The 10,821-nt window shown below is 44.0% G+C and overlaps 3 protein-coding genes and 1 long non-coding RNA gene across 7 annotated transcripts in view; 3 read left to right on the forward strand and 1 right to left on the reverse strand.

Moving 5' to 3' along the window:
- Nucleotides 1-10,821, forward strand: part of LOC125717529 (immunoglobulin lambda-1 light chain-like) — a 37,382-nt gene that overhangs the window by 25,510 nt on the left and 1,051 nt on the right. The gene's annotated exons all lie outside the window — the stretch shown is intronic.
- The window catches only part of LOC125717528 (immunoglobulin lambda-1 light chain-like), a 102,212-nt gene that overhangs the window by 22,119 nt on the left and 69,272 nt on the right, over nucleotides 1-10,821 (forward strand). The window contains exons 1-2 of one of the 3 annotated variants that reach the window (XM_048990572.1): nucleotides 6,780-6,839; nucleotides 6,936-7,261. In XM_048990572.1, coding sequence (XP_048846529.1) covers nucleotides 6,800-6,839; nucleotides 6,936-7,261 — 366 coding nt within the window. In that variant the 5' untranslated portion in view covers nucleotides 6,780-6,799. Of the gene's footprint in view, nucleotides 1-4,592; nucleotides 4,919-6,779; nucleotides 6,840-6,935; nucleotides 7,262-10,821 lie in introns of those variants that run through there. The other 2 variants (XM_048990574.1, XM_048990573.1) reach the window with 2 other exon arrangements.
- LOC125717533 (uncharacterized) overlaps nucleotides 1-10,821 on the reverse strand; it is a 90,285-nt gene that overhangs the window by 21,954 nt on the left and 57,510 nt on the right. The gene's annotated exons all lie outside the window — the stretch shown is intronic.
- LOC125717527 (immunoglobulin lambda-1 light chain-like) overlaps nucleotides 1-10,821 on the forward strand; it is a 75,349-nt gene that overhangs the window by 12,830 nt on the left and 51,698 nt on the right. For both annotated transcript variants that reach the window (XM_048990567.1, XM_048990569.1), the window contains exon 2: nucleotides 466-790. In XM_048990567.1, coding sequence (XP_048846524.1) covers nucleotides 466-790 — 325 coding nt within the window. The remainder of the gene's footprint in view (nucleotides 1-465; nucleotides 791-10,821) is intronic.

The raw sequence follows: 10,821 nt of genomic DNA on the forward strand, positions 1-10,821 counted from the left end.
ATTGTGATGCCCTTCAAACTCTGTGATACAGGATGCAGATGATCACTGCAGTAAGTAAAGTTATTCTCAGGTTACCCTGTAAATCAACATAACTTGTAATCATACAGCACATCCTGGATCACTTAAAGTGCCTTTTTATGCAACTTTACAACATCATTCTTACAACTAACAGCAGTTGACTGTTTCTGATACTGACAGCATCTCTGATTGGCTGGGGGCACAGGCCCCGCCCTCTCATCCTCCTCTTAAATCTGGGCCCTGCTGCTGCCTCTCTCCTCATACAGTGACCTGCTCATATCTCAGCTGGCCAGTGAGGACTGTGTACTCCACACGCTGACAACATGCTTCTGATAATCTGCACTCTCATCACTGCTCTCTCATGTAAGAAATCACAATCAAAACACTTTTTGGTAGCACTGTAAGTCTGTTATATGATCTTCTTTTAATAATGATTTTATTTGTCAGGTGTGAATGGTGTGACAGTGGTCACCCAGAAGCCTCCTGTTCTGACAGTGAGCAAAGGAGGGACAGTGACTATGGACTGTAACCTTGGGACAGTCACTGACAGTGCTGCTCGCTGGTATAAGCAGGTCCCAGGTGGAGTTCCCCAGTATGTGTTGAGGTTTTACCATAAATCTAGCTCCCCCAGCTATGGGACAGGCTTCTCCTCCAGCCGCTTCACATCAAACCATCAGAGTAAATCAGATTATCGGTTGATCATCAACACAGTGGAGGTTGGAGACTCAGCAGTTTATTACTGTCACACATGGGACAGCTCTGCTAAGGAAGAGGTATCACAGCGATTTACACCATGACAAAAACCTCCCTGCTTAACATTTTCACTTCTGCTTATACAGTTGCTAAAAATACACACAAAATATCTTTAAAAAATCAAACCTTCAATATTACTATTACTATAGGACTTTCTTAGGCCTATAGTTAAGAATATTACCTCATCTCTGTATGTTTTTAGAATAACATTGAAAAAAAATGAAAAACAACCAATGCTCTGACCTCCCTAGTAATGAAGTGCTTTGCGAGGCTGTGCTCTCTAAGTTCATTGCTCTCCTTCCGTTTGTTGGTTCTCCCAAATAGATCCACTGACGATTCCATCTTCTATGTCCTACATACAGTACTACTCTCACCCATTTGGACAGTTGTGAGGGGAATTCTTTTTCTCTTCACATATTTTTATTGAACTGTTTGCAAAGCAGGGGAGACACTAAATACAGGCGACGGAAAATAAACAAACAAATAAATGATAAAATAAATGTGGGAGTCCTGAGAGTGCATGACAGCAGACAGCATAATACATATCGCAGGTTGATATCACATCAAGCTGTGGCTCCACATCCTTTTTCCAAGCCAGATCCATAAGCCCCAAGATCATTCTTCGAGATGCAGGGTCGCCCAGCTAATCAAGAAATGGATCCCTGCACTATTAGGATGAAAACGATTTATCCTTCAATGCTGCACAAAAGGCTTCATAATGAATGTTACTTGTCATAACTTGCAGCCACTGATTAAGAGTAGGAGCTTCATCTGTGATCCACAAGACAAAGATACATTTCTGAACACGGTACACTAGAATATGCAAAAGGTCTGTGTGGTGAAAATCGACCAGTAACTCACCACTTAGCCTCAGCAGGCACGTCCTTGCACCAAGATGTAGATAGCACCTAAATGATTGCATCTCTAAAACTTTCGGTATAATATTTCCTCCGCAAACTTAACACAGACAAAACTGAGGTATTACTGGTCGGCCCTAAATCATTAGTATCCAAATCCTCCAGATTTACTGTTAGTATTGATGGTGTACCTGCTGTTATCAGAAATGTTGGAGTATTATTTGACTCTTCAGTCTACTTAGATCTTCACATAAAATCCCTCTCCAAAATCTCATTTTTTCACTTCTATAACATTGCTTGTCTTTGCCCAGTTCTGTCCAATACTGACGCCCTAACTCTGATATATACATTCATTACACCCCACATTGACTACTACAACTCCTTTTACATTGACCTCCCTGCAAAATTTATATACTCAGAACTCAGCAGCTTGAGTTCTCACTCACACTAAACGCTCTGCTCACATCACACCCATCCTCTCTCAGCTACACTGGCTACCGTTTCAGTCTCAGGTCAAATGCACCCGATGCTCCGGCTCCGCCCATCCCTGCTCCTCCCATCCCTGCTCCGTCTGTCCCTGCTCCACCCACAGACGTTCCGGCTCCAGTTCCCATAGTTCCTGTCCCAACTCCCGCACCACCAGTCCCTGGCCCCAAGGAGTTTTACCTCGTTATCCCTTATTTGTTCATATCCACAGCTTCCTTTGCCTGCTTGCCTGCTCCCGACCTGACAGAGATCCTCCGGGTTGTGACACTTTATCCAAGAAGGTAGCAGCATCTTTAGGATGTTTAAAAAAATTCTCAAGCCCAACGTGTCTCATCCTGAAGATGGCTGGGTACAGCATTGCAAAGGCGATCCCTCTCTCCTTCAGCTGTTGTTTCACTGGGCAGAATTCCTGCCGCTTCCTTACAACAGCAATGGAAAAATATTTGAATATCATAATTGGGGTACCGTTGTAGAGCAGAGACAGCCTTCTCCTTGCTGCCTGCATGATCCGGAGATTTTCCTGGAAATTGTGGAATTTATAATAACAGTATGGGACTGCTGTCTGGGGAGAGGTGATGTGTAAGGGTATGATGGTAGCAATCCAGTTTAACAGACCCTTCTTTAAAGCTAACCTTCAGTAGCTCCGACAACCTATGTTTTGAAGAAAAGAACACAGTTAGTGCCCTCACTGCCTTCAGGAAGTTCGAAAACACGTATGCTGTATGCCAACTCCTGTTCTCTAAATCTTAATCTCAAACTTATCCAGGGCTGCCTTCAGCTTGCTCTCAACTTCAGAGAGCTTAGCATTGTGAATCGCCGTGGCGATCTTGGAGATAGAGATGCGACTTTCAGCATCCATAATCTGTGTATCTAACCTGGCAATTTTAGACAAGCAAGTTTCGAGTTTCTTTAGAACCAAGTAAATCTTTTTGTCAAAGGAAGCTTCAACACCTTTTAGCACTTCAAAGGACATTCTTTCCACCAAGCTGTTGGCATCTACTTGCCCCAGAGGTGGCTGTGCATTGTCTGCAATGTTAGCTTGGCAGCTCCGGAGCGATTGAACTTCCCTTAACTTAGCGGATTTCCCAATAAGGTTGAGCTGCCTCTCAGTGCTAAGCAGACTTCTGGACTAGGCTCACTTTGGCTGCACTTTCTCTGAAATAACGACTGAAAGGATACCAAGGTGCCCCCCCCCCACTCAGGGCCCACAGCTAATGACCACAGGTGAGGATGTGGACTTAGACTATTTGGTAAAGTGATAATTGTCTCGGTTATATTAGTACAATGCAAAACTGCCACCACTGATCTGATCATCTTAGAGTTACTTTCCCGTCACTCAAAGATGCTCAAACTGCCCCCCCTCATCCCCAGAAGAGAGCAGCCCACTCTTTTCCAGCAAAGAGCCATAGATTCTGATTCTCATCTCAGCTGCTTCACACTCAGTATACTGTAGTTTAGACCTGATTCAGATGTAAATGACTGTCGGAGCATCAGTGATGGCTTCCAAGAATCAAAGAAGAAAGAATCAGCATTTAATTCAGCCTCATTTCATTCACATTATCATCATCATCCTCATTAGAAAGAAGAATACTGTCCATTTCATAAAAAATCACATTAAAAGCATATAATGCTGTTTCAAATAGTTTGACAGAAGGGAACCATGTCATATTGGTCCGCAATTTCTGGTTCTCCGTCTGAAAGACGGGTAGAATTATGACAGGAAAACACCTGACATTTAGGGAAGATTAAAATAAAGGTAATTTTGAAGATATTTCAGAAAATAACCTATCAAACAAACATTGTTCATTTGGATGTTCTCATTAGTGGACCCTGGGCTGGGTTTGGGTTGATACAGGACAGACTAGTGTTCCAGATACACCTGGAAGAAGGGTCAGGCAAAACTGACAACAGCTAAATTTATCATGTAGTCTCATTAATGAACCTGGATTGGCCAATGAGGAACATTTTCCATTTGTCCAAAGATTAGTGGCCTGGCTTTAGTGTGACAGATCTTTCCTCAGATCCCAGCAACAACTTGCAAATATGACAGAAGCCCCTCAACTACAGATTTTATGTGCAGAAACAGAGGTGATTTTAAGGTTGATATGCAGCTTGGTTCATTTCACAAATATTGATGATCAAATGATATGTTTCAGGATCATGGTAAGATCTGACCCCCAAATAGACCCGCCCAGGTTGGGGGTGTAACGGCACATAGTGTCTCTGATTGGCTGAGAACAGAAACTCCTCCCCCTGATGTCACCAACACCCACATATATATGTGGGCTGCAACCTCCCCTCCCCTCACACTCCAGGCTGCTCATTGATCACAGACTGACATCATGCTGTTCCCTCTGTGCACCTTCATCACAGCTCTGGCATGTAAGAAACATGCCTCCCCTCTGTTTATTTTACTCGTTTATCGTGTCATTTGTACATTTCTTCGTATTTATTTCATTGTGTCTTTTGCCTTCACAGGTGTCAGCAGCCAAAGGATGGTCACTCAAAAACCCTCCATACTGACTCTGAGTAAAGGAGAAACTGCCACCTTGCACTGTCAGAAACCCGTAGATGATAGTAATGAGATTTACTGGTACAAGCAGGTCCCAGGAGGAGCTCCCCAGTTCGTCCTGTATTACTACCGTACTTACAGCTCTCCCACATATGGAAGTGGATTCTCCTCCAGCCGCTTCACCTCCAGGGCCCAGTCTAACACAGATTATCAGTTAGTAATAAGCAGCGTGGAGGTGGACGACTCTGCTGTGTATTACTGTAAGAAATGGTTTAGCTCTCCCTTTGAAGCAGTATCACAGTGATTCACACCATGACAAAAACCTACCAGTTTCACTTCTGCTTTACAACAAATACTGACAGAATATTATTTCAATTAAAGTGAATCACAACCATTCCTACTGCAGTTAGAGTAACAACTGCCATCAGGACCAGTGGAAGCCCATGTGGTGCCCAAGGCAAACTTCACTGCCAGCACCCACCCACCTGCACACCACTACTGCCAGGGAAAAGAAATAAAGATGGTTTAATACAATATAATAAGACAATAAATCATATAATAACAAAAAACATTATACAGTAAAGAACAATACTAATAATAATAATAATTATAACGGGGCGGCATGGTGGTGCAGTGGTTAGCACTGTTGCCTCACACCTCTGGGACCCGGGTTCGAGTCTCCGCCTGGGTCACATGTGTGTGGAGTTTGCATGTTCTCCCCATGTCGTCGTGGGGTTTCCTCCGGGTACTCCGGTTTCCCCCCACAGTCCAAAAACATGCTGAGGCTAATTGGAGTTGTTAAATTGCCTGTAGGTGTGCATGTGTGAGTGAATGGTGTGTGAGTGTGCCCTGCGATGGGCTGGCCCCCCATCCTGGGTTGTTCCCTGCCTCGTGCCCATTACTTCTGGGATAGGCTCCGGACCCCTCGCGACCCAGTAGAATAAGCGGTTTGGAAAATGGATGGATGGATGGAATAATAATAATAATAAGAAGAAGAAGTGGCATGGCCGTGCGGTGGTTGGCACCTTTGGTCTGAGCAGCTTCCTGAGTGTGAAGCCCTCAGAGTGGGACAGCGACGGCGTCTTTACCTGCAGAGTGACACTGGGGGCGAAATCCACAGAGGCAGAGATAAAGAAGAGCATCTGTGCCGAGTGAAAAGTGCATCTTCATTCGCCTTCTGTTCATTTCCAGCCCAGACCTGGTTTCTTTGGCCCCTTTATTTTCTGTAGGCAAACTTTCAGTGTTTTACAAAGAGGTGCTGAGGTTAATGTGCTTGAATAGTAAGATCCGTTTATGAGTATTTTCTGCATTATGTGAGTTGTATGTTTCTGTGTTGATGCAAAACTGTGGTAATTTAATAAAAAGCATGGCATGTAAAAGAAACGGTGTTTTTGTGTGTGCTGTTCATTTTCATTAAAGAAAGTTGGAGTGTTTTGAATAATAATGAACCACAAAATGCTGTAATGTTTTTGAATTACGTCCTATTATCAGTAAGGTTTAGTTTTACTAAACAGGTTTAGTGTCATTAGGAACTTAGGGAATATCATTCTGAAGAGAAAGAAGATTTAGGTTGATACGAGACAGACTAGTGTTCCAGATACACCTGGAAGCAGGGACAGGAGAAACAGATAACAGCTAAATTCATCATGTAGTCTCACTATTGAACCTGGATTGGCCAATGAGGAACACTTTCCACTCATGCAAAGATTAATGGTCTGGCTTTGGCAGACAGATCTTTGTTCAGATCACAGCAACTATTTGCAAATTTGACAGAAGATGCCACCAGCCTTAGCCCCTAAACTACAGATTTTATGTTTGGAAACATTGGGTTTAAATATTAATATGCAGCTTGGCTCATTGGACAAATATTGATGAGGGTATGATGTGTTTCATGGTCAAGATAAGATTTGAACCCTGAAAATGAACCTGCCCATGATAAACAGTTAATAGAGGGGTGGATTGATGGACAGATGGACAGAAGGACAGACGGATGAATGATATTTTTCACTTCTCTTTGCAGCCAGCACTTGGGATGTGAATTGAACATAGGGTTTCTGATTGGCTGAGAACAGAAGCTCCTCCCCCTGATGTCACCGACATCCCCATATATCTGTGGGCTGCAACCTCCCCTCCCCTCACACTCCAGTCTGCTCACTGATCACAGACTGACATCATGCTGTTCCCTCTGTGCACCTTCATCACAGCTCTGGCATGTAAGAAACACGCCTCCTCTCTGTTTATTTTACTCGTTTATCGTGTCATTTGTACATTTCTTCGTAATTCTTTCCTTGTGTCTTTTGACTTCACAGGTGTCAGCGGCCAAAGGATGGTCACTCAAAAACCCTCCATACTGACTCTGAGTAAAGGAGAAACGGCCACCTTGCACTGTCAGATACCAACAGATGATGGTTATACCATTTACTGGTACAAGCAGGTCCCAGGAGGAGCTCCACAGTTCGTCCTGTATTACCACCGTACTCACAGCTCTCCCACATATGGAAGTGGATTCTCCTCCAGCCGCTTCACCTCCAGGGCCCAGTCTAACACAGATTATCAGTTAGTAATAAGCAGCGTGGAGCTGGACGACTCTGCTGTGTATTACTGTAAGAAATGGTTTGAGTCTCCCACTGAAGCAGTATCACAGTGATTCACACCATGACAAAAACCTGCCAGTTTCACTTCTGCTTTACAACAAACACTGACAGAATATTATTTCAATTAAAGTGAATCACAACCATTCCTACTGCAGTTAGAGTAATAACTGCCATCAGGACCAGTGGAAGCCCATGTGGTGCCCAAGGCAAACTTCACTGCCAGCACCCACCCACCTGCACACCACTACTGCCAGGGAAAGGAAATAACAATTGTGCATTGTTTAATATAATATAATAACACAATAAGTCATATAATAACAAATAACATTATACAGTAAAGAACAATAATAATAACAATAATAATAACAACAGGGACGGCATGTTGGTGCAGTGGTTAGCACTGTTGCCTCACACCTCTGGGACCCGGGTTCGAGTCTCCGCTTGGGTCACGTGTGTGGAGTTTGCATGTTCTCCCCATGTCGTCGTGGGGTTTCCTCTGGGTACTCCGGTTTCCCCCCACAGTCCAAAAACATGCTGAGGCTAATTGGACTTGCTAAATTGCCCATAGGAGTGCATGCGTGTGTGAATGGTGCATGAATGTGCCCTGTGATGGACTGGCCCCCCATCCTGGGTTGTTCCCTGCCTCGTGCCAGGGAAAGGAAAAAACTATTGTGCGTTGTTTAATATAATGTAATAACACAATAAATCATATAATAACAAATAACATTATACAGTAATATACAATAATAAATAATAAGAAGTGGCATGGCCGTGCAGTGGTTAGCACCATACTGCAGAGTTTATTAATCGCTTATACCCGAGACTGAGGGAGCCCATTGGGCTCCCACACCAAGGCCTAATTCTGGGGAGAGGCTGCGGATCATCCTGGTTCGGCTCTTGCATTCGGGTTGGTTTTGTGAGCAGCTCAGAATAAAGGAGATCTGCTCCCCGTTCCCCCCCGGCCTTTCCTGTCTGGCCTCCCTTGGTTGCCCCTCGTCCCGCTGTCCCTCCTGTCTTGGCTCCCCATCCCCCTGTGGTACTTTTGTTCCTCCCGTTGGTGTTTCCCCGGTGTCTCCCTTTTTGGTTTGCCTCTCTACGTTTCATGTTTTGTGTCAGGTTCTGTCTTGGATTTTGTCCTCCTGTTTGTTTTCTGTTTTGTTTCTGTTCCGTGGGCCCCAGTGATGTTCTTGGTCTTGTTCGCCAGGTCCCATGTCCCCAGTCTCGTCTCGTCCGTCGCCTCCCCTGACTGCGTGCCTTTGTGGGAGGGGGGGGGGGGGGTTTCTGTCACACCCAGCTTAACAAATTCAAAAAATTTACATATTTTACTTGCACTTCAGTTCACACCGCGGAACGTTTCTCAGTGCACAAGTTCCCGGCCTACAGATTATACTGACGCACAAAGTGATGAGCGTGATGGGGAAGCCAGATGAGACTAAGGTACTGGATGGGATATTTAAATATAAGAAACTTCCATATGGAAGTACAAACAAAAATGGTCGTGACAGCCCCACACCATCCAGAACCTTTATGTGGCGTTTTTAGGGGAGGACGCAGCGAGGGATACGGAAATGGACAACCTGACTACGCCACCCTGGGAATTTCACCCAGAGAATTTTGACAACCCACTCCAATATAAAAGGATACAGATTCGTAATCAGCACCGGGGAGACGTGAAGACCATGAACACTCCCTTTATCAGGCTGCTGTTTAGTTTGCACTCCAAAATGAAAACAAAAAAAACCCAACAGCAAACAAATTACTTAAAATATCACATCACAAATGGTGCAAATCAAATGTTAAAACACTCCAATCGCACGAAAAAGAAACCCAAACCCGGCAGCCATTATGGGGAAGGGAATGGGAGGCGAACCGTCAGAAAATACTCCAAGGGGTCACCGCATCACATGGTGTATGTACATCCACCCAGGGGGGTGGGCTAAAAAGGCAAAGTGACCACGCAGCGCTGTATCGCCCCGACCTGCTGCCCCAAAACAGATCCTCACCGCCCAGCACCAAACCTCCCCAACGGCGCCCCACAGTTTACATCCAACAAACTAAACACATTAATACTTAAAAACAATTAAAACATGAAACAAAACATAAAACATTCGGGCGAAACAGCAGCAATTGTAGTGGCTTAGTATCCCGCAGGTTGCCTGCGATCCACTGGCAGATTACAAGCGGTATTAAAAGGGAAACCTTAAAAGTGGGAGCAACCGCAAGCGGCTAGATATACCGAGCCCTCGCAACTGCAGCGTTGGATATAGCCACAACTTTAAGAAAGGAGATACTGGCGCACGGAGAGTCACGTCACCAGTTACAGGGCAGTCCCGCACGCAACCACAACCGGATCTTATATACGCACGCTGGCCGCGACAATTAATCAATCAAGTTGATGAAATTATCATGCCCCAACAAGATCGCACCCTCCAGCTCCACCTCACTACATTTAGGTACTCCGGGTGAATCTCATCCACCCCCGGGGCCCGGCCACCAAGTAGCTCTTTAACCACTCTGGCCACCTCAGCCCCAGTGATGGGCAAGTCCACTCCAGCCCCCTCGGGCTCTGTGCCCTCAGACGCCTCAAAGGCGGTGCACGCAGATATATATGAGTCTGGGTTGAGGAGGCCCTCAAAGTATTCCTTCCACCTCCGGGTGATTTCCCCAGTTCAGGTTAACAGCACCCCCTCCCCACTATAAATAGTAGGAACCAGGTTCATTAATATAATCTCAAATTTGGATGTACCAGTTGCAGCAATCTTGCTCAATGTCGAAAAAGCTTTTGATCGGGTCGAGTGGGGATGTATTTTCAACATATTAGAAAGTTGTGGCACAGTATTTATTAGATGGATTGAGCTATTGTGTCATCAGCCTAGAGCAGCAGGTCACAGGGTACATTTCCTCTTATTTTCGTTTGGGTAGGGGGACTCGCCAAGGCTCACCACTTAGCCCTTCATTATTATGTGCCATTAGAGCTACAGGCTGCAGCAGTTCAGTAAAAGGGCAACTTTATATATGAAGGCTTGATCTATAAGTTAATGTAGTATTTTGACGATGTCCTTATGTTTGTCTCTCATCCTCTTACATTGGTCTCCTCTATACTACGTACTACTGATACATTTTCCAAATTTTCCAAATTTGATGAAAACTGTCTGAATTTCCTGAATATGACTTTGGACAAAGTATAACAAAAAGTTGTAAATAGAGTTCAGACAAAGATCTGTTTATATCAGGGAGGAGAGAAATAGGGAAGAAACAGTATTTCAAAAGTTAGACAGTAGGACCTGAGTTGTTGTTTTATATATTTTTTTAAAGTATAAGTGCCTCGACACATTCATGCTGATGAAAACTGTCTGAATTACTTTAGTATGAGTTCGGAATTTGTACATGAAAAAGTTTAGAGAATATAATTTAGAAAAAAATAGATCTTCAAAATACGCTAAGCGTATTTACATAGATAATTTATGTCCCAAAGATTAAGAGCCTAATAAATATACCTTGTATATTTTCTGTGCATGTGTGCCATTAAAAAGATGTAGTTATTTGTAAATAAAGTAATATTTAATCATTTCTTTTCTAAAATTGCTGCTAATGTTTTAGT

Source organism: Brienomyrus brachyistius, chromosome 22 (genome assembly GCF_023856365.1).
Source record: "Brienomyrus brachyistius isolate T26 chromosome 22, BBRACH_0.4, whole genome shotgun sequence".
NCBI classification, from domain to species: domain Eukaryota; kingdom Metazoa; phylum Chordata; class Actinopteri; order Osteoglossiformes; family Mormyridae; genus Brienomyrus; species Brienomyrus brachyistius.